Source organism: Silurus meridionalis, chromosome 26 (genome assembly GCF_014805685.1).
Source record: "Silurus meridionalis isolate SWU-2019-XX chromosome 26, ASM1480568v1, whole genome shotgun sequence".
Classification (NCBI taxonomy): domain Eukaryota; kingdom Metazoa; phylum Chordata; class Actinopteri; order Siluriformes; family Siluridae; genus Silurus; species Silurus meridionalis.
The window spans coordinates 11,743,792-11,768,791 of NC_060909.1; the positions used below are offsets into that span (position 1 = coordinate 11,743,792).

The following is a 25,000-nucleotide window of genomic DNA, read 5'->3' on the forward strand; positions in this document are numbered from 1 at the left end:
AAAGAATAATAGAATACAAGTTTTGTTCTTTTTTTTTTAGTTTAAATGAACAATCGTTAAATCCCTCCCATGGCCTTCTGATCTCCCACTGATGGCTGCGAAACCTCAGACAGATGTAGGATTAATTGGACCTCACAGCAGTACAGCCCTTAACTCAACCTGGGCACTTCTTCAGAGAGAAACACGCTCATGTCCGGTTATTTGGAAGTTTTAATCACAATCAACTCTGATTCTTTTCCACGATCCGCTATGAGATCACAAACATGCATCTCTTTTACAACATTAACTGTATGCCAGAAGTATTGGAACACCTGGCTTTTCAGCCATATGTGTTTCTCCAAAAAAAATAAAAAATCACCACGTGTCCAACCACAAGTTGGACACAAACAACTGTATAGGACGTATAGAATCTTGTAACTGTAGAGTCTTGCAGAATGTGGTGTCTTTTTTCTTCTTCTTCAAAAATAAAATAATACAAAAGAAATTAAAAAAAAAAAGAAAGAAATCTGTCCAGCTTAAAAAATCATCTCAATCAAATCTATCAATAATAAAAAGGGAAAAAAAAGGCTATAAAAAATAATATGTCCCAAAAGCTTAGGTCAGCAAACACTGTTACTATCAGAGTTGGGCAAAGATACATCAAAATATATTTAAAAATAAAATACAGAATATCTTAACTTTAAGTGTTTTCAAATAAAATACAAAATACAGCAGCTACACAATGTACCAACATAAACTACTGTATTTTTGTATTTTAAAAATATGCAAAACATTTTTTTGGATCTGTTCCTTCACCATTTTGATCTGTTCCTTCACCATTACTCTGAATCAAGTCAAGAAGCTTTTATTGTCATTTCAACCATATCTACCTGACGCAGTACACAGTGAAATGAAACAACGTTCCTCCAGAACCGTGGTGCTACATTTAACAACATAAAGCTACATGACAGAAAACACAGAGCTAAAGACTAGTACGTGTCCTCGACACATACAGTGCATCGTGTTCAAACAGTGCAAAGACAACGCAAGACAGTGTAGGACAAATACACAAAACATTAAATAGCGCCACCAGTAAACCTGCTGTATATTACACAGTGCGTTGTGTAACTGAGTACTCAGAGAACTGAGTACAGGAGTGAACCTTGTAATTTAACAAAATGAAAACAAAAGGGTTTGTGCTAAAAAAAAATCAATAGCGGCAGTCAAAAAGATGTGCAAAAACAGCATGTACCGTCATTTCCGGACTATTAAACGCACCCATATATAAGCCGCACCCACTGAATTTGACAAAGATTTTTATTTTGAACATAAATACGCTGCACCTGTCTATAAGTCGCAGGTGTCTACACTGAAACTAATGAACTTTAAACAGGCTTTAACGAAAGACAGTGTCTGTTACACGGCTTGTATTTAAACAGTAGCCTACTAAGAAAGTCATTGTTCACTGTCTTCCTCCGTCCTTTCACAACTATTTCTCTCGGGAGTTTATCTTTTGGCATCGTCGTGCGTTTAAAAATCACCGTCGGTGAATCTTTTCTCCCGATGCTGTGCAGCTCAGAACACAGGTGAAGTGCGTTTTTTCATGTCCGGTTGTTTTCAGCGTGATGAATGATTCGCATTTCCTGTAGACAGTCCAAGTGAGCGGCAGGCCAAACGTCAGAGGAACATCATCCATATTTATGATGTGGTGCGGCCCGATTCAGTGGGAGCGCATCTGATTTAATATAAAGAGATTTATTGGTTCACCTGAACCCGTTCAGCAATTTCATTGGTCTAATGTTATGGGGCTCAGTTTTTTGGCATGAAGTTTGTGAAACTGGGAAAAACCCGAGGGGTTCAAAGCATGAGAAAAAAGTAGCTTTTGTGTGCATATATACATATATACGTATATTTGTGAATATATGTAATTATTCATTATAAAATGAAGTAAAAGTATACCTAACATATTGTACAGTGTGTATTATACATTTACATGAGACAAAGAACACAAAGTGTTGTGTACGATATCGAGGTGCTGGGATGCTGAAAATCGATGTTATACGCCTGGATTTTTGGGGTGGCGTCCATTTATCGTGAATTTGAACATGAGCTCACTGACCCAATTGGTTAGTGCTATAAATGACGGAGGAGGAGAGAGTGTGTCCCGCGCCCACCCTAAGAGTATGGGGAAGTTTGCGGCGAAAGGTGGACAAACAATGTCAGGATTTGTTTGTCCAGAAATAATTTTGCGTGTCCTTGTGTTACATGATGCAAAGGCACAGGAAGTTTTATGTTTTCTTGTATTATTAGTTGGAGATTGGTAGCTTAGTGGTTAAGGCTCTGGGTTACTGATTCGGAAGGTCAGGGGTTTAAGCCAGGATATCGCCAAGCTGCCACTTTTTGGGCCCCTGAGCAAGGCCCTTAACCCTCCGTGCTTCAGGAGCACCGTATTATAGCTGACCACGGCTTCGGAGCAAGCTGTGATATGCGAAGAAAGAATTTAACTGTGCTGAAATGCATATGAGACAAATAAAGGCTATTCTTCTTCAGGCATACTGCTTTTTTCCCTCGTGATTTCTATTATACTCTCTATTATTAGCTCTAATAGAAATATGCAACGTTTAGAATCCAAATGTATGCGATTTTTAGTAAAGACAAAAACTGAAGAATCTGTATACGTGTATTTTATTACATTAAAGGCTATAACTAGGAAAGATTTTTTTTTTAAAGAAAAGAACACCACAATACAACACATACATATAAAATCTAGGATTGCGCCTGTTATTGTTTTTGCGTTCTCCCTGAGCTGAGATCTGATTGGTCAGGTATGACCTTGTGAAATATGTGGAATACACACACACACATACACACACACACACACACACACACACACACACACACACACACACACACACACAAGGCAGCTGACACTCCTCCTCCCTCCCCATTTCTCTGACCTGTTGCTGGTGTTTCTCAGGATGACAAGAGCGTCAGGGAAGCCGTCCAGGTTGTAGTCGCCCAGGTGTAACGTGATGAGGGGATGAAACTCGTCTGCCAAGGGCGTGTCCGGAGGAGGAACGAATCCCCATACAGAGTCCTTTCTCTGGAAGTCTGTCAGCACTGGAACCCACTGCAGCAGAGAGAGAGAGAGAGAGAGAGAGAGAGAGAGAGAGAGGGATGCAGAGAAAGAAAAAGATGGATTGTCACTATAGAGTAGATGTGAGAATGTATTAGTGATGGGAATTTTTAAGTCATTCAGTTCATTTCGTTCCTTCAATCAGAAATGAAATCAAATGTTACATTTACAATAAGCAGCACGTCTACATACACAACTTTAAATATAGTTACAATAATGAAAATAAGACAAAGGACAAATTATGATGAACAGAATGAGTAGTTTATATCTTCTGGTTCATATCGTTAGTTCTTTTGTCACGTGACACCTATAATCAGTGTAACAATAATGTAAAGATTCTGATAAAAAAAAAAAAAAACCTGAAAAAAACTCCCTGCTAAAAGCGTCTATGGGAGTCACATGACAGAAAAAAAAATGACTCAGAGCACTCATGAGATGAACTACTCAATTCGGTTTCCTGTACAGAACCTGCTGAGATTTCGCAATGCTTTGCTCATGCAACGCATCCAATAGGAAATGAATCAATCACTTTTTTGAGACGATTTGTTTTTCTGAGCCACGTTAAAGCACGTTCAAAATGAACGAAACGTTTATAAATGACCCGTTAATACACTAAATCAGTGTGCCAAAATATTATAAAATAATTCTAAAGAAGATCTGGATCTTTCTGGAGTTACCCAAACAGCAATTTAGGGTATTTAGTTGCAGCTAGTGCAGGTAAAAGGTTGCCTGGTGGTCTAGTGGTTAGGATGCGGCGCTCTCACTGCTGCGGTCCGGGTTCGATCCCCGGTCAGGGAACCAACACAGCCATCAGCCCGACTAATCACTCAACACAGCTATCAGAACCGACTTAATAATCAACACATCCATCAGACCAGACTAATCACTTAGCACAGCTATCAGACCGACTAATCACTCAACACAGCTATCAGACCAGACTAATCACTTAGCACAGCTATCAGACCAGACTAATCACTCAGCACAGCTACCAGACCCGACTAGTCACTCAGCACAGCTACCAGACCCGACTAGTCACTCAGCACAGCTACCAGACCCGACTAATCAATTAACACAGTGATCAGACCCGACTAATCACTCAACACAGCCATCAGCCCGACTAATCACTTAGCACAGCTATCAGACCAGACTAATCACTCAATACATTGATCAGACCAGTCTAATCACTCAGCACAGCCATCAGACCCGACTAAAGACCTGGAGATGAGCTTGTGCGTGTGTGTGCGTGTGCGTGATGAAGGGGCCTGCAGTGTTGCATGTTCTGGTGAATTCCACACACCATCATCATTTTCATGCCAGACATGAGCATCTGAAACAAATCAGACTAAATACAAATGAGAATCTATTTCACCTCTCTCTTTCCATCACTGAGATTAACACAGGAAACAGATGAGGGTGTGTGTGTGTGAATAGAGGTGTTAAAGAGATGAACCCAGAAAACCTGTTTGCTGAAAGAGGCAGAGCTGTCAGAGGATGAATAAAGCTTTGTGCCCTGCTCATCCCTCCTCTCTCTCTGTCTGTATCTCTCTCTCTCTCACACACACACACAGTGTTGAATTTGGGGGCAGAAACACAGATGCTATAGGCCTCATACACTTGTGAATGTTAAACAGAGAAGCAGGTGCAGCAGAGAGAGAGAGACAGTGCCTGCTGTGTGATGACTGAGCCGAGACACACATACACACACACACACACGCACACACACACACACACACACACAGTGTTGAATTTGGGGGCAGAAACACAGATGCTATAGGCCTCATACACTTGTGAATGTTAAACAGAGAAGCAGGTGCAGCAGAGAGAGAGAGACAGTGCCTGCTGTGTGATGACTGAGCCGAGACACACATACACACACACACAGTGTTGAATTTGGGGGCAGAAACACAGATGCTATAGGCCCGACTAATCACTCAACACAGCTATCTGACCCAACTAATCACTTAGCACAGCTATCAGACCAGACTAATCACTCAGCACAGCTATCAGACCCGACTAATCACTTAGCACAGCTATCAGACCCGACTAATCACTCAATACATCGATCAGACCAGTCTAATCACTCAGCACAGCTATCAGACCCGACTAATCACTCAGCACAGCTATCAGACCCGACTAATCACTCAGCACAGCTACCAGACCCGACTAATCACTTAGCACAGCTACCAGACCCGACTAGTCACTCAGCACAGCTATCAGACCCGACTAATCACTCAGCACAGCTATCAGACCCGACTAATCACTTAGCACAGCTACCAGACCCGACTAATCACTCAGCACAGCTATCAGAACCGACTTAATAATCAACACAGCCATCAGCCCCGACTAATCACTCAACACAGCCATCAGACCCGACTTAATAATCAACACATCCATCAGACCAGATTAATCACTCAACACAGCCATCAGACCCGACTAAAGACCTGGAGATGAGCTTGTGCGTGTGTGTGTGCGTGTGCGTGATGAAGGGGCCTGCAGTGTTGCATGTTCTGGTGAATTCCACACACACCATCATAATTTTCATGCCAGACATGAGCATCTGAAACAAATCAGACTAAATACAAATGAGAATCTATTTCACCTCTCTCTCTTTCCATCACTGAGATTAACACAGGAAACAGATGAGGGTGTGTGTGTGTGTGTGTGTGTGTGTGTGTGTGTGTGTGTGTGAATAGAGGGTGTTAAAGAGATGAACCCAGAAAAACCTGTTTGCTGAAAGAGGCAGAGCTGTCAGAGGATGAATAAAGCTTTGTGCCCTGCTCATCCCTCCCTCTCTCTCTGTCTGTATCTCTCTCTCTCTCTCTCTTTCTCTCTCTCTCTCACACACACACACACACACACACACACACACACACACTGTTGAATTTGGGGGGGCAGAAACACAGATGCTATAGGCCTCATACACTTGTGAATGTTAAACAGAGAAGCAGGTGCAGCAGAGCGAGAGAGAGAGAGAGAGAGAGAGAGAGAGAGAGAGAGAGAGAGAGAAAAAGAGAAAAAGAAAGAGGACTAATGCATGTTAACAAAGCCATCTTTTCCTATAAATGAAATCACATCCGTAAGTGCACTTTCATGAAGGAGAAACAAACAAAAAGAAGCATGAAAACATGTGGAAAAGATTAAAAAAAAAAACATCCTTACAGAAAGAGAGAGAGAAAGAAAGAAAGAAAGAAAGAAAGAAAGAGGAATAAAAAATAAAAGCAAAATGAGCCATTATGAACAACTAAAAGAAAAAGAAATGGAACAGAGAAAAGCAAGAGAGAAAGTTAAGGGACAAGAAAAGAACACGGGAGCAAATGGATAAAAAGAATAAAGGGGTGTTACAAAGATGACTAAATACGAAAGGAAAAATAATAGTGCGTGAGGCAACACCGAGATGACATCATCTTGTATTCATTCATATCACATCACCTTGTGGACCCCTGACCATAAGACTGATACCTACTTTTTATTTAGGTTTATTTAACGAAATGAACTTTAGGGATGGTTCAGTCCGACTTGTATAGGAGAGTGTGATAGAGTCGGATTAATAGTGGGAATCTGTCTACTCCTCTTTCTACTGACTCATCCATCTCTCCCTCTCTCTCTCTTTCTCTCTCTCATTAGAGCTGACAGAATGAATCAGGAGGTGTGTAGACGGATGGACACCGGGTGAACCAGAGATCGCTTCTTTCTCTAATTCAACCTATCAGCTCGCTCTCGCGTCTCTAATTCGCTCCTCCTCAATGCTTTTACTCTTCAGCCCTTTTATCAGGTTCTCTGTATATCTGGATGTACACTGGCGTATTCGGATGGATGGCTTCCATAACTGAGTGTACACTTGTGTAAGATTCCATACCTCGCTCGCTCTCTCACACACTGCGAGAGTCGTCCAGGTGATTTTACAGATTTGACTCATCACAGCTCTCACTATAGATTTTCGAATTCAGATCGGCTCCTGACCACTCACCAAAAACATCTGTATTAGGAGTGGTGTGATGAAGCAAAGTAACTGCTACCATCCCAAAGTTTCCACCAGTCCAGAAATGTATTCATCTTTATTTATTCTTAAACACATCATACTTTTTGTCCATTTCTTGGTACATTTAACTTCCATGGAGCAAGTTAGTTCCTGTTTTCACTTATCTTACAGCAGCTAGAAGCAGTCCTTTTCTCCCACTAACATGGTTGCAGGTTGTCATATTACCAAGAAGCATCAAAACCCCTCTTTCCTGAGAGGGAAAAGTTACAGCTGTACTCCTGACACCTCTGAGACTGCTTCTGGAAATCTCAAATGAAATAAATGTCCACGTGAACGCGCTGTTACTATGGAAACGTTTTTAAAACCAGAAAAGCGTTGGATCTTAGATGCTCTGTATCCTCTGAGCAGGGAATCTTGATGCTGAGGGTATTCTCGACCCGACTTGCTCCTTCGACTGCAGGATTATCTCTGGAGCGAAAAAGGTAATTTTTTTTCTTATCATCTCTGAAACATTGCAAAGCTCGCACCTCGTCTGCGTACCGCTCTCGCCCGTGCTGATTGGATGCCGAATGCTTCGAGACGCTTGGATGACTGTAATTCCCTCAGCGCTGGCATTAAGTTCTAAATCTCTCAAATTCACTCCTTCGTCAGCTCGCCATATCTTCCTCTGGCTCCTTCGTATTTCTCATCTGATCTCTGGAGTCCTTTCCAACTCACCGGCAGATGTTGTATTGAAGCTCAAACGGTCCAAATTTGAAGTTTCTGTTATTTTGAATAAAAGTTTTAAAATCGAGATCGGAACGCAGATAGTCTCAGGGTTTAAAATCCACGTACTGTAATTGGCTGAAACGCAGACAAAGCCACGATTAAATCCTTGAGATATCTGTGATTAATCTCCATCTCAATTATGAATGCAGGAGGTTTTAATCCAATCAAAGTGTTACACTTGAAACATCATCTTGTCCATAAAGTCTTATCTTTTCCTGTTATGTTACTAAGCAACCAAATTTTAGATAGCTGACTATTTACAATGATGGAGGAGGAATTTATTCCAATGTTTGTACATGTACCCTCTCATGGTCCTTTAGTCAAAACACAATGCAAACGGAAATAATAACAAAAAAAAAAAAAACATTTTAATATAACAAAATTTGGCCTGTAGTTTTTAACCTCAAGGTTAATGTACTGTATGCACATCTGAAGAACGAATACTAGCTAATCTGTTATTCGCAAAACTTACAAGCTGTATGGACAAAAGTATGTGCACCTTGGACCATCACACCTATTTGTGCTTACTGAACATCCATTCATTTCTTTTCAATTCAATTTCATTTGTATAGTTTTTTACAATGGACACAGTCCCAAAGCAGCTTTTAGAATTAAACAAATTGCAAATATAAATTTTAATCATAAATTAGTTATAATTATACATATATATTATTATATAAGAGATGGTCCAAGAGTTACGTAGGTTCGACTTGTTCGCTCTTAAGATGATGAGAGCGATACGACAACATTGTAAAAATATTTACAATTTGATGTATTAGGACACCTGATTTTTCCAAGTATTTTCCAAATTTGTAGGCACACAATTGTATAGGATGTCTTTGTATTTGGTTGTACTTCATTTTCCCTTCACTTGAACTAGAAGACCCAAACCTGTTCCATTCACTGTACACAAAGCCATCTCCATGGATATATGCTTTACATGGGCTGAGGTGGAAGATCTTGAATGGCCTGCTATAAAGCACAGACCTCAACTTTACTGAAGATCTTTGGGATGAATGTGAACACTAACTGGACAAATCTCCACAAACACACTCCAGAATCCAGTGGAACATCTTCCCAGAAGAGTGGAGGTTACTATAACAGCAAATAGGGACTAAATGTAAAATCGAATGATCAAAAAGCTCACATAAAACATATAGTGTTTGTCATTTACAAAAGCACAGCATAATGAACACCTACTGATACTAATTAACAGCTCTGCGATCTTACGGCCGTGAAAATGTCAGCATGGTCCTACATCGATTTTACACAAAACATGATTTGTGGAAGGATTTTCATTGGTACTAAACTTTAATCAGTGTAAAATGTACTTAATTAAAGTTGCAAGTAAAAAAAATAAAAAATTAATACAGAGCCTAGGAGAATGTAAAAATGACACACAAACACGCACTTATACACACACACACACACACCTAATCAGAAAGAGTGGGAGTCGGAAGCTAATCAGTGTCATCCAGGATAATCAAACGCTCCGTAATTAACAAACTACGGAAAAAAGTGACTCGGTCGCTCCTAATTATGAAGTGTTTATTAGAGGCGGCAGAAATTAAGAGGCAGAGTCGAAATCAAGAGCATGGATCCCGACACGGGCGTCACCATTACACACATACACCAGAACACACCGGGTGAAAGTCTAGACGGTAGCATGCACACCACATGTGAGCTGCAACACACCGCCTTAAGCGCTATAAACTGAAGAATACTGCATAGACAACTGAGTTCTGTGTGATTATATTTAAAATTATAATTACTGTGCCTTTATATGGAAATCATGACTTAATGCTGCAATCCAATTTTATGGCAACTATTGTGAAAACCCAGGAATTTTTTATTTCTTATTATACGCTACATAGGCAAAAGTATTGGAATACCTCACTTTTCCAGCCATATGTTGTTTCTGTTCCAAATTCTTTTTAGACTTTATTTTTAGTTACATGGTTTGGAGTGAAAGTTCTTCCAATCGTGGCCTGCTATAGAGCACTAACCTCAACCCTACTGAACACCTTTGGAAAGAATTGGAATGCTGACTGCACCCCCAGGCCTCCTCACCATACATCTGTACCTGACTTCATTAAAACCCTTATAGCTATATGAGCACAAACTCCAGAATCTAGTGGAACATCTTTCCCAGAAGAGTGGAGGTTACTATAACAGCAACGTACTATAACATTACAGCAAATTATATATACTGCATTGTAAGAACAGTCACTTATCCTTATCCTCATCCCCATGTTACATACACTATGTGATCTGATTATCTATGTGATGAACACTTTTTGCACTATCATGAACTCTCACACTTTATGTACATTGTACATAATGATGTGCAATTGTTTGTATAGTCTTGTCTATAAGCTAAATGTATAGTTTTGTTATTTATTTCTGTACTTTTGACAGTCACCCACAGTTTGAACCAAATTCCTTGTGTATGTGTGTGTGTGTGTGTGTGTTACACCTGGCCAATAAACCTGATTCTGATTCTCAAATAGGGATTACATGTGGAATGGGATGTTCAGAAAGCACATAAAAACTTCCTTATAGTGTATGCTTTTATATTTTTTCACCTAGAGGAAACTCAAAACATTCTCACGATTGCAGACTTTTTAATGAACATCAATTCCCTAATGACATTTTAAGACATCATTTGTATAACCTGTTTATGCAGATAAGTAAAAACAAAGGGTGCCAATATTTATAATAACCGGTAGTTCCTTAGTCAATTTTTAAATCAGATTTGTGCGGGGGAAGAAAAAAAAAAACGATTAAGCTTTAAAAACTAATAAAGGGACTCCCTCTTGTTCCTCACTCACCGGACAGCACTGTGTACTGGTTTTATATTATTTTGTGAAGCCGGGTTTCCCGGAGATTCAGTTCTGCTACAAGTTCACACCACAGGACAAGCGCTTAAGATTTTATATATCTTACTGCATCTCGATCTTGTAGCACCACGCTGTTCTATTTGATTTCTCATACCTTAAATACAAGTCCATAAATGGCAGATATATTTTGACCATCTGTGTGTTGAAATCACTTTTGTAGATGTTCTTGAATTTTAGGAAAGTCTCTTGTGTTCAGGTAGGAAGTGTCAGTGTGAAGGGTTTTCCCCAGACATCTCTACACATTAGTCTTCAACATTGATATGAGTGATGAACAAGAACTTTGCGCAGGCATCCCTAATGCAATCACAGTGACAAACCTGAACAAATAACACAGCTGTAGGTCATCATAGAGAGATAGAAAAGAGACGGTGGTAGAAACGGAAAGAGAGAAAGAAAGAGAGAATGAGAGAGAGAGAGAAAGAGAGAGAGAGAGAGAGAGAGAGACAGACAGACAGACAGACAGACAGACAGAGAGGAATTGTATACAGAAAGCTCGAGCTGACTGATGAAATAATAACGGATTGCATCAATCATTACAATTATTGTAGCTTGTACTGTAGAGTGGTTGAGTTCTCGAAACTGACTGGTCAAAATTTTGTGTGATATTTTCTTATCTCAGCATCATTCAGTGGGATATTAATGTGCTCATTGGAATATATAATCATTTCTATAGTAACAGCATATGAATTGCAGGAAGAAAAATAATGTAAGACTAATACTAAATGGATTTGATGCCTAACAAAGTAACATATAAGTTTGTTGATGTAGATTTTTTGTTAGAAAACATTGAATTTTTTAAGTAGTCCTCAATATAAGCACTTTGTAACAGTCATTGCGCTTAATGAAGTTTCCCAAAACAGGAAAATCCTCCGGAGTATCACATTTGCTTTATTTTTTTGGTAGAGAGAGAGTGAGAGAGAGCGAGAGAGAGAGAGGAGAGAAAGAGATGTGAACTGATTGAAGAACAGTATTTCTTTTCACAATGTGAAATCTAACTACAAATCCTTACTGTATAAATGATGAATTAGATTTCAGACTGTGCAGTAATACATAAAGAACACAGTTCAGCATGCTTTATTTTTTTGGATGTAAGCCCTTACATTTAATCCGAATGCAAGAAAATTGTCAAAGATCCAGCACAAGCTGCTTTTTATCCAGCATGTGAAATCTTTTTTACCCATGTTTCTCATGTCGTAACCATAGTGACAACGATGATGAGAGCAACTAGCACCTGGCTGACAATAGTTGTGGGCAATTACTTTTTTAGAATTAGAAAAATTGATCATAAAAATTGACCAGCTTTTGAAGTAAAATGTAGTATATGCAAGTATGTGGGTGATGAAGCTGAGAACTCTTTAGACATGTGAGGGGATTATTGGGGTTGAGTCTGCTTTCTGCTCTGATTGTGTCACTTTGCTGCTGTTTTAATGTTATTTATTTTTCCTGTAAAGGACAGTAGAGGTGAAACAGCCCCGACAGCAGCAGCAAAATATAATGCACGAAAAGCAGCAACCTGGGTAAAGCCTCTACTATTTACCCAAGTAAACCCTACATCCAGGTAAACCCTACATCCAGGTTATCCCTACATCCAGGTAAACCTTACATCTAAGTAAATCCAACATCCAAGTAAACCCTACACCCAAGTAAACCCTACACCCAAGTAAACCCTACATCCAGGTAAACCCTCCATCCAAGTAAACCATACGTCCAGGTGAACTCTACGTCCAAGTAAACCTTACGTCCAAGTAAACCCTAAATCCAAGTAAACCCTACATCCAGGTAAACCCTAAATCCAAGTAAACCCTCCATCCAAGTAAACCATATATCCAAGTAAACCCTACATTCAGGTAAACCCTACATCCAGGTAATCCCTACATCCAGGTAAACCCTACATCTAAGTAAACCATACATCCAAGTAAACCCTGCACCCAAGTAAACCCTACATCCAGGTAAACCTCCATCCAAGTAAACCTCCATCCAGGTAAACCCTACATCTAAGTAAACCCTACATCCGAGTATACCCTACATCCAAGTAAACCCTAAATCCAGGTAAACCCTACATCCAGGTAAACCCTCTATCCAAGTAAACCATATATCCAAGTAAACCCTACATCCAGGTAAACCCTCCATCCAAGTAAACTATATATCCAAGTAAAGCATATATCCAAGTAAACTCTACATCCAGGTAAACCCTACATCCAAGTAAACCTCTATCCAAGTAAACCCTCCATCCAAATAAACCCTACATCCAAGGAAACCATACGTCCAGGTAAACCCTACGTCTAAGTAAACCTTACATCCAAGTAAACCCTACATTCAGGTAAACCCTACATCTAAGTAAACCCTACATCCAAGTAAACCCTACACCCAAGTAAACCCTACATCCAGGTAAACCCTCCATCCAAGTAAACCCTCCATCCAGGTAAACCCTACATCTAAGTAAACCCTACATCCGAGTATACCCTACATCCGAGTATACCCTACATCCAGGTAAACCCTCCATCCAAGTAAACTATATATCCAAGTAAAGCATATATCCAAGTAAACTCTACATCCAGGTAAACCCTACATCTAAGTAAACCATGCATCCAAGTAAACCCTGCACCCAAGTAAACCCTACATCCAGGTAAACCTCCATCCAAGTAAACCCTCCATCCAGGTAAACCCTACATCTAAGTAAACCCTACATCCGAGTATACCCTACATCCAAGTAAACCCTAAATCCAGGTAAACCCTAAATCCAGGTAAACCCTCTATCCAAGTAAACCATATATCCAAGTAAACCCTACATCCAGGTAAACCCTCCATCCAAGTAAACTATATATCCAAGTAAAGCATATATCCAAGTAAACTCTACATCCAGGTAAACCCTACATCCAAGTAAACCCTCTATCCAAGTAAACCCTCCATCCAAATAAACCCTACATCCAAGGAAACCATACGTCCAGGTAAACCCTACGTCTAAGTAAACCTTACATCCAAGTAAACCCTACATTCAGGTAAACCCTACATTCAGGTAAACCCTACATACAAGTAAACCCTACATCCAAGTAAACCATATATCCAAGTGAACCCTATACCTGGGTAAACCTTATACTCTATAGCCAAATAATCCCTATATCTGAATAATCCCTATGCCCTATACCAGCAAAAAAAAAAAAAAAAAAAAAAATATATATATATATATATATATATATATATATATATATATATATATATATATATATATATATATATACACACACATACACAATACCTGGGTACACCCTATACCAGGGGTGCACACACTTTTTCAGCATGCTAGCTACTTGACCAAGTAAATGACCAAGTCAAAATTATCTAGCTACTATAAAAATGCATAAATAAATATCTATTTTTTCATGCGATCTACCCACACTACCTTTGTGATCGACGTATTGGGCACAGCTGCCCTACACCTGGGTAACCCTATACTCCATTCCCCAGTAAACCCTATACCTGGGTAATCCTTTACTCTATTCCCCAGTAAACCCTATACCTTGGTAAACTCTATACCCTACACCCAACTAAACCTAATTCCCAAGTAAAGCCCATACTCTATACCTGGGTAAAGTCTGTATTTTATAGCCAAGTAAACTCTATACCTGGGTGAACCCAATACCCTATTCCCAAGTAAACTCTATACCTGGGTAAACCCTATACTTTTTACCCCAGTAAACGCTGTGCCCTATACCCAACTAAACCATATACCTGCACCCAAGTATCCCTAACCCTAAACCTGGGTAAACCATTTAAACTATACCCAAGCAAACCCTACACCCAAATAAACCTAATACCTGAGTAAACCCTTCACACAAGCAAACACCATAGCTGGGTAAACCCTATACCTGGGTAAACACTATGCCCTATACCCAACTGAACAATATACCCTATACCTAGTTAAACCTTATACACCACACTCAAGTAATTCTCATACCCTATACCTGGGTAAACCCTATATCTCACACCCAAATAATATCTGGCAATACTATCATGATCACATAAAATAGTAAACAGGACCGAAGAACATTAGGGATTGTGTCTTTGCAGCAACATCCCTGAATTCAGCTCCTCTCATCTCCTTCAAAGCTGTGTGTATTGTTCAGTGTCTCAGCAAACCAATATTAGACTTCACTATCCATATTTAAAATAAAAAAGAACCTGGTTTCTCTTCTAGTATGATCTGGAAATTGGCTAATTCATTGCATCTAAGATTTTGCAAGTCTTTAATTAAACTTAGACATTCTATTGATCTTTGAGCTCACACAGAAGCAGTGGTAATGCTCTGTTCTGTACACATAAATGATCAGCCTCGTTAATTATGCACCTAATGATACACAAATCGAAATTACAGATTATTAGAAGGCATAATGAATGAGACTGGATACCTAACAAGATTTACCAACAAGGTTCTCTGGTGCCCTGCATTAGGAGATTCAGATTTATGAAGCCACAACAAAGTTCTGCTGTGATTAGTAAGATGTTCGGTATTTGGGTAACATTTTTCTATATTTATGTTATTGTAGTATGACAATGAGTCCATGTAAATCGAACCATGTGGATTAAATATTAAACAATTATAAGTAAAGTGTGTAACCTGTATGTGCTTTTTAAGCATGTTTTCCACATTTAGTCCCGATTTGCTGTTAGAATGACCTCCACTCTTCTCTGAAGATGTTCCACTACATTTTTTAGTGTGCTTGTGGAAATTTGTGTTCATTCAGCCACAAGGGTCTTAGTAAAGTCAGGTGAGGAAAGGTGAGGCCAAATGATCCCATCCAAATGAACCATCTGTCTTCTCTGTCCAAAATGCGTATCTTTTCATCCTTTAGATGTGTGTCCTTTGTCCTTCGTATGCAGGTACATGGCTTATTCTGTTTCTGAGGTGTTGGTTCTTCTGTGTTGGTACATCCTCCTATGTATGAGGTCATCGATGTCCAGGTGAAAAATACTTTTCTCAACAGAGGTGGTGATTTTAGGCACAACGTGTCTCCTCTTTTTTATCATCCATCTCCAAAAAGATCAAGACCTCCTTACGCATCAACTAGAAAAAAAACACACCTTCCATTCGCTGATCATTACCTCTTTTAATACGTCTAGACACTCTTCCCTTACTTTTTTGCTGCTCAGATGAGTAGTAAAACGTTTGATCTAACCAGTCAGAAGTCCAGTTGGTATGACGTGGCTTGCAAATAACTGGAAGACTGGGGCCATGTCCACACTAATATGTTTTCATTTGAAAATGTATATTTTTCTCTCTGTTTCGGCCTTCGGTCCACACTAAATGTGATCAATTTGAAAAATCTGTTTTTGCGACGGTGTGAACTGTAGAAATGGAGGCTTTTTAAAACCGATTTATGCATTTATTTAGACATTGCCACAACATTTTAAAGAGCCGGAACATAAATAGACTGTAGGCGGAAAAATGATGTGGGCCGAAGCTTAGGTTTTGCTCATGTGCATTACAGGGACATACGTGTTTTCAGACGTTTCAGTGTGAAGTGCGGCTTTTGGGAAACAAATGAAAAACGAAATTGTGGATGTTTTCAGTCGAAAACACAGTTTTCAAATTTATCCGGATTAGTGTTGAGCCTGAGAATCTGTGTATGTCTGTCGGACAAACGCGGGTCTCTAATGTCACACTGCATACAATCGAAATTTCATTTATGCAGCTACAAAATAAATCCCTGACAGAGAGTTCGACAAAAACAGGCAGAGAAAGACAGAAGGGGAAAAAAAAGTGAACTCATTAATGGCCTTCCTGCTGGTAATGGGATGTGTTGGATGGAGAGAGCGAGAGAGAAGCAGGCGGAATATAAATGTCTCGCTCTCAGAGTGCACTTCCTCCAGCTCCACGCTTGCTCTAGCTCTCAGGCTGGCTCGTGTTCCCTGTCGAACTCAGCCCTGATGCTTCATTAAGCCAAGAAATTAAAATCAGTGTCCCTGGTGGGCCGAAAACGAGGGACACGAGGCGATCTGACGAAAGAAGGAAGCAGAGGGAAAACAGCGGTATAGACAGGTAATGGAGCGTCAGCATTATGGGTTCGGAGGGAGGGGAAAGGGGGTAGTGAAATTTGGGGGAAGGGGCTGCAGGGGTAGTTGTAGTGGTGGAATTCTCATTACGGGAATGTGAACCAGTGCTAGACTGAAGGACCTGTTACTAGGGGGCGCTAATGACTACAACAAGTAGAAATAGAAAAGGACTGAATCAACCGCTTACACATACACACTTTTATACACATCACCCACTCACACAGATGTTTATACACATCACCCACTCACACACACGTTTATACACATCACCCACACACACACACGTTTACAAACATCACCCACTCACACGCACACGCTAATACACATCACCCACTCAAACACACACTTTTATACACATCACCCACTCAAACACACATTTATACACATCACCCAATCACACAATTGTTTATACACATCATCCACTCACACATACGTTTATACACATCACCCACTTACACACACGTTTATACACATCACCCACTCACACACACGTTTATACACATCACCCACTCACACACACGTTTATACACTTCACCCACTCACACACACGTTTATACACTTCACCCATTTACACAGATGTTTATACATCATCCACTCACACACGTTTATACAAATCACCAACTCACACACACGTTTATACACATCACCCACTCACACACACGTTTATACACTTCACCCACTCACACACACGTTTAAACACATCACCCACTCACACACACGTTTATACACATCAACCACTTACACACACGTTTATACACATCACCCACTCACACACACGTTTAAACACATCACCCACTCACACACACACATTCAAATCACATTACAGAGATTAAGATGTCTCTGGGCAGAGTGCAAATGAAAATGGCTAATAATTACAGAGTGATGCAGCAGGCGAGCAGGTCGGTGTGGTTATTTAGGTTTCTCCCTGTTTTTTTAATGCACTTATTGCTTAGCATGTGATAATAATAATGATGATAATGAAGATGCAAGGCCGTTTTTACAGCTATTTATCATGCGTCTAATCCTGTTTTACCCATAAAAAAGCCAAACTACCATTTTTTTGGAAAAAAAAAAAAAAGGGAAAAAAAAGGTTGCATCTATAGCTATGTGGAGAGAGACACAAAGGTGGTAATGAGCAATGAATAGAAGAACAAGGAATTAGATGAGCTCGGCGTCCTCTCCATCTCTGCAAGTGAACATCAGCCGTGACAAGCCAACAAAAACCGACACGTTTTCCCACCCTTGTCTTTCTCTCCCTCCCTGTCCATCTCTCCTTATTTGCTTTTGCACTGTGACAGGCGGACAAAGGCGGACACGTGCCATGGGACTCGGTGTGTGTGTGTGTGTTTGTGTGTGTGTGTGAGATGTACGTGTGGTGATGACAGAGGCCATGTGCTCCATGCTATCTGTGTATGTGTATGTGTGTGGGTATTGGATAGAGATAAAGAGAGAGAGAGAGAGAGAGAGAGAGAGAGAGAGAGAGAGAGAGAAGAGATAAACTTGTGCCCCTCATTATGACTGTGACATTCAGAGTGTGAGCCGTCCATCAAGAGCACCCGAAAGGACAGAGTGTCTAATAATCGTGACACATCATGAGTAGTGGATGAGATTACATTTACTCACTGTGTAGCAGGAACATATGCTCGTGACATTCCGCTACACAGGAGCTTCGGCAAACTCACTGGCCGGCATTTTAGCCAATAGGAACCTTAGCAAAACTCTGTCTATGGACCTCTCTTGCTTTGCAGCAGCCTGAACATCTGTGTATTCTGATTTACTCATTATTAGTTATGGAATGGTTTAGTGTCAACTTCTAAAATATCTTGAGCAATCCTAATGCTTGTTAGCTTTACCTGCATACAGGTTAGCAAAAAGTCACGCCTGACTTTTCTAGCCATATGGTTCTTCTTCAAACTGTTACCACAAAGTAAGACACAATTGTATAGGATGCCTTTGGAGACGGAGGCATTACATTTCATAATGAAAGAAGCTAGCTCCATGAAAATACGGTTTGCATGGTTTAGAGTGGAAGATCTCCAGCTATGAAGCTTTGACCTTAAATCTGAAGAGTGAAGGTTATTATAACTGTGAATGGGGACAACTAGACGAAACGTTTGTGCATATTTTATATTTTTTAATCCCTTTTTTTGTTCCCTTTTTTCCCCCCTTGCCCCTTAATTTTCTTACTTTTTGTTTTTCTCCTCCATTTACTATGTTGCCCCACAAAAATCTCAACAAACACATAAAACTTTGAGAAAACGTCTTTTTAGAAGAGTGGAAATATCTTGCGAATAAAGGGCAACCTGAAGTTTTTGGAAAATATAGTGTGACACATCAGATTATAAATACCCTACATCAGGGGTCTCCAATCATTTGTTCACTATGGACCAGATATGCTTTGAAAAGATCCTCATTTACCAGGCTGCTGATGTGTAAAAGGGCTAAATGCTCAGTAAACACCATAAATAAAATGTCATATGTACAGACATTCCTCCAAAAAAGTTTTAGCAACCTGGTAACAACACTTCTATGGCCCAGTACCGGGTCGTGACCTGGTGGTTGGGGATCTCTTCCCCATGGTGATGTTTAACCCCATCAAGGGGTTACACAAAGTAACCCAGGTTTCTTCTACCCCAGGGTTTAGAATGAGTTATAATTATTTGGCCCAAATGGCACAACAGCTGGCAAACAGAAATCAAACCTGAACAAGAAAGATAAAAAAAATTGGTTTTGCATGTTGGAATGACGATGAGGTTGTGTACCTCAGACAGTCCAGGCTTCGCCAAGTAAATGGCACTTTTTGAACATCCAGCGTCCATACAAACAGGCAGGAGGTGATCCTGAGAACCGTCACCATCTGAAACCACAACACGCACAAACACATGTTTAATACAATCACAATTTCAGAGATATCATTCCATTCCTGCTTGAAAACATTATGTGCAGCAAGATTAAAACTTTGTATTTAACAAGACAATCAGATCAAATAGGCAGCTTTGGGGGTGCAGACAATACAATAACAGAGTGGGAAAGGGAGAAAAAAGGAGCGAGTGAACGAGTGTTCTGCAATTCAACACTGCTGTCAACCTTTATCTTTCCTTTTTCTCTTTCCCCCGCTCTCTCTCTCTCTCTCTCTCTCTCTCTCTCTCTCTCTCTCCTTCATCCCTCATCAGTATACATTTTGAGGTCTGGAACGTGGGAAGAAAACAGAGAGGATGTGAAAAAGAAATAAATAGAGGAGAGATAAAAAGGAATAAGACAAATTAGACCCTTTAGGAGAACAGATGGACATGAGGATGTTATAAATATAAAGAAAGAGATCATTTTATAGGGATAAGGAATATACTTGATAAATGGATAAAAACAAGAATAAACAGATAGAAATATATGTTGTTATGTATGAATAAATATGTATAAATGGGAAACAATGATTTTCCTCAGGGTGAAAATAAAGAAGGATGGATGTTCGGGTGGATAACTGATAAATGGGAGAGATAGAAAGAACTGATGTCAGAAAAAAAAGAATGGGTGGACAGATGGAAGGGGGTGGATAAGGGTTGCATCATTGAGGTCATAACGATTGGTGGGTGGATGACTGTATGGACAAGAAGGGGAGTGATAAATGCAAAACAAATGAACTTATAGCAGAAAGTAGGTAGCTGAATGGCTAAATAGATGGATGGATGGATGGGTGGATAGATGGATGGATGGATGGTAAAACGTACACATAAATCAATAGATTTTCAGTACAGTGTGCCGTACAGATGAATTGATGAATGGGTAAGTAAAAGAATGGCTGTATAGATAGAAGACTAGATAAATGAAAAATGATAGGATGGACATTGTTAAATAGTTGGATAGGTGAATGAATTAAAAAAGGATAATGGAAGGATGATACTGTAGTGATGCAACCAATAAAGGCAAAATACAGATGGATAAATTATTAGATGGGTGGACAGAAGGAGAAATGGTGAAATGGGTGGATGGGTAACAGATAAATCACTTTCTGTCTGCATTGCACTGCCTAATCACTATGCATGTTTGTTGCATTCAAAATCTTATTCTGTACATATTGTATCGTCACTTTCATATATGTTAATATGTACATCATGTTATTTGGGCATGTTATGTCTTTGCACAGTTATAATGTACAGTACTATATACACTATAGCTTAATACCTACTGCACCTTCTGTACATTAATCACTCTCACCCCTATACATATGAAACCATACTCACATCGAACATAGTGATATACAGTTGTGTTCAAAATTATTCAACCCCCAATGCTGTAAATGGTTTTAGGGAATTTAGTGTACATTTGTAATTGTATTCAGAATGAAATCCTACAAGGACTTCTTAAAAAACCATATGCAACTAAAATGACATCAATTAGTTTTGTAATACAGTAGTAAATGTTTCTTTTGTGAATTCTTCATTGACATAATTATTCAACCCCTTAAAGACTACCACTCTGAAGAACAGAGGTTCAATTAAGTGTTTTCAATCAGGTATTGAAAACACCTGTGGATATCAGGGAGCAGCAATAAAGCCTAATAAGCACCAATTAGGCAGCTTTAAAATGACTGTGATACTCAGCTCCTTCTAGACATTTACTGGTGTGGTTACAAACATGGTGAGGTCAAGAGAATGGTCCAGGAAGACAAGAGAACAGGTGATTACTCTTCACAGGAAGGGCAATGGCTATAAGAAGATTGCAAAGATGTTAAACATACCAAGAGACACCATAGGAAGCATCATTCGCAAATTCAAGGCAAAGGGCACTGTTGAAACGCTACCTGGTCGTGGCAGAAAGAAGATGCTGACTTCGACTGCTGTGCGCTACCTGAAGCGTAGAGTGGAGAAAAGTCCCCGTGTGACTGCTGAGGAACTGAGAAAAGATTTGTCAGATGTGGGTACTGAAGTTTCTGCTCAGACAATACGGCGCACCCTGCGTAATGAAGGCCTCCATGCCAGAACTCCCAGGCGCACCCCCTTGCTGTCCCCAAAGAATAAGAAGAGTCGACTGCAGTATGCCAAAAGTCATGTGGACAAACCACAGAAGTTTTGGGATAGTGTTCTGTGGACTGATGAAACAAAATTAGAACTGTTTGGGCCCATGGATCAACGCTATGTTTGGAGGAGGAAGAACAAGGCCTATGAAGAAAAGAACACCTTGCCTACTGTGAAGCATGGCGGGGGGTCAATCATGCTTTGGGGCTGTTTTGCTTCTGCAGGTACTGGGAAGCTTCAGCGTGTGCAAGGTACCATGAATTCTCTTCAGTACCAGGAGATATTGGATGACAATGTGATGCAGTCCGTCACAAACCTGAGGCTTGGAAGACGTTGGACCTTTCAACAGGACAATGATCCCAAGCATACCTCCAAGTCCACTAGAGCATGGTTGCAGATTAAAGGCTGGAACATTTTGAAGTGGCCATCGCAGTCACCAGACTTAAATCCGATTGAGAACCTCTGGTGGGACTTAAAGAAAGCAGTTGCAGTGCGCAAGCCTAAGAATGTGACTGAACTGGAGGCTTTTGCCCATGATGAATGGGCGAAGATACCCCGTAGATCGCTGCAAGACACTTGTGTCAAGCTATGCGTCACGTTTAAAAGCTGTTATAACTGTAAAAGGATGTTGTACTAAGTACTAAGATTGAATGTCACTTGGGGGTTGAATAAAACTGATAATGATGTGAGCTCAGAAAAGACATTTGTGGTTATTTCATTATAAATGTTGTGTTATATTTGTCTGACCTACACGTGCCTCTTTGATTTAATTGTAAGCAGGATGACTGAATGATCATAATCAATGTCAAACCGACCAAAACAATCAGTTTCAGTGGGGGTTGAATAATTTTGAACACAACTGTAGATATTGTACATATGCCACGAATGCACTTCTGGATAGATTCTGGATGCCATTGACTGTTCAGAAAATCATACATTAGATAAAAGGAACTATTCATATAAATAAGAGTAAATATGAGAAAATATAAAACAATATGAGAAAATTAAATAAGAGGAAACTCTCATTTGTTTCTTATAAGCTCCACCTATTTTGTCATAAGATGTATCAAAAAAGTAAAAGAATGTATCCATTTCACTCGCTAGATGGTTGAACATTGTTTTTTTTTTGTTTTATCCAACCACGGCGTAGAATTGAGCGTGTGTGTTTTTCGTTTTCAGTGTGTTCCACATTAATCAGTGCATTGAAGCGTGAATCCTCCTAAGAACCTCTACAGGAGCTGAAGCACAAACAGACAGCTGGCTGTCAATGTGCACGCATCAAAGGTCCTTTTAGCCAGCGTGAGCGGGGAGATGCTGCTAGCGTGTGGTCAAGAACAAAAGCGATTCGGGTTTCAGTCACTAATGAGCTTCAATCGGCGAAAGCGACCGAGGCACATCCGATTGCTAATGAACTCGTGGAGCTCCCGTGGGTGCGTTAGCACACCGGATTAACGCTCCAGCACGAGATGCGAGCTAATGCATGTTCTTGTGATGATCGCGGAGACGCTATTAGGCTCACGACGTCTGCTGTCGTTAGGGCACACTGGCGAAGTACACACTAAGCCTGAAGTGTGCTCTAATGAACACCCGCAAACACCGGCTCTTCCACACACACACAACTTAATGACTAGAACTTAAATGTCAAATCCCATTATGAGCACCGCTCTCTCGCCTCAAGAACACGCGAAAAAAAACAAAAAAACATCTAGATGGTGGAAAAGTGAGTGCAGCGTCCTCATATAAATTTTTTTGTGCCAGCCAAACGTTTGTCTAAGTTCAATTAATGAGTAATTCCTTCAGCTGTCACCTATTTAAAAAAAAAAAAAAGAAGAAAATAAAAGAGAAGAAAAAAAAGAGCAATTACTGCTCTGATAAAGCAGATGGACTGTTTTGTCTGGCATATGCTGTGCATTCTTTGGGACTTTCATAACAGCAGCACACACACCATAACAAACACACTTACCCACCCATAACCAGGGAGTTCAAGTTGCAAACAATCAGCCTGGTTTATGTGGAAGTGTTAACATGCCTCAGCACACATTACTCCTTTTTATAGTTATTAATCATGTGCATATAGATGAAGAAAACATGAAGAGGAGCAGTGTCTGGTCTCTCAATACTTAAAGGTTAAACACAACTTCAGATTTAAATATTGTTAAAGAATATATCAGAATATAGCAAGGCTGATTAACTGTCTTTCCATCTGAGGTATAAAACAGAACCATGAAAACACAGGGGTCTAAAATCATAGGGTTCCTTCCCAGAGCATGTCATCAAAAGGGGCAACGTGTATTGAATATAAAATGGAAAGAAAAAAAAAAAAAAAGTTAAAACAGGAGTCTGTGAACACAGGAACCAGCAAACATGAGTTCTGGAAAACACTGATTTTTGGAATATATAAGTCTGGAAAACGGATGTATGAACATAGGACAGTAGAAACATTGGGTTAAAAGGAGAGACGGAAAGGTGGACCATAAACCACAAGGTTCAGTCCCGCAAAAAAAATAGATGTTATATTCTCCTTCCTGCAATATTTACGTTTTGTCCTGCTCCTGCCAGCAAAAGCCTGCAGGTAAAATGTATAAGTAGTTTTATTTTCGATGCACTGACTGCTTCTTCCTGCTACTCCGCTGTTTAGTTTCACTTGCGTCCGTTTTGAAAATGAATAAAAGAGAAAAGGAAAATAAGCAAAGTTTTTCGGAACATAGATTCCTCTGTACTTAGGCGACTGGGACTGTTGAAACACTGGGAGCCTACGGCTTTGTAAAAATAAAGAACACGAATTTTTGGACCATGGGATCTTTCAGCAGAAACATGGCACCTAGAGCCTTAGACAACACAGAGATCTAGAAACATATGAATAGGGCCTTGGTGACATGTAAGTCTGGAAATATTAAGCTGTAACATAACACAGTGGAAACTTATAGAAAAGCTCGGCAACCTTGGGGATATTGGACACTGGATACAGAGTATCTGGATAACAAAAAAACTAACAATGCTTGGCTAAAACACAGTCCTGTTGGAGCTAAGTGCTCTAGAACCCTAGAGTCCTGGAAACATGCAACCTTGGGACCACAAGTTTTTGGGAACTTGTGACGCTGAATATTTTTCATTACTTTGGGCTATGAAAAATAACTCTGAGAACATCTGGCTAAAACATAGCACAGTGGGATGT

At 39.9% G+C, this 25,000-nt stretch overlaps 1 protein-coding gene across 1 annotated transcript in view; it reads right to left on the reverse strand.

Moving 5' to 3' along the window:
* The window catches only part of itfg1 (integrin alpha FG-GAP repeat containing 1), a 164,720-nt gene that overhangs the window by 79,427 nt on the left and 60,293 nt on the right, over positions 1 to 25,000 (reverse strand). Inside the window, exons 9-10 of the mRNA XM_046840410.1 lie at positions 19,576 to 19,670; positions 2,937 to 3,109 (exon numbers count right to left, since the gene is read on the reverse strand). Of these exons, the coding sequence (XP_046696366.1) occupies positions 2,937 to 3,109; positions 19,576 to 19,670 (268 nt within the window). The remainder of the gene's footprint in view (positions 1 to 2,936; positions 3,110 to 19,575; positions 19,671 to 25,000) is intronic.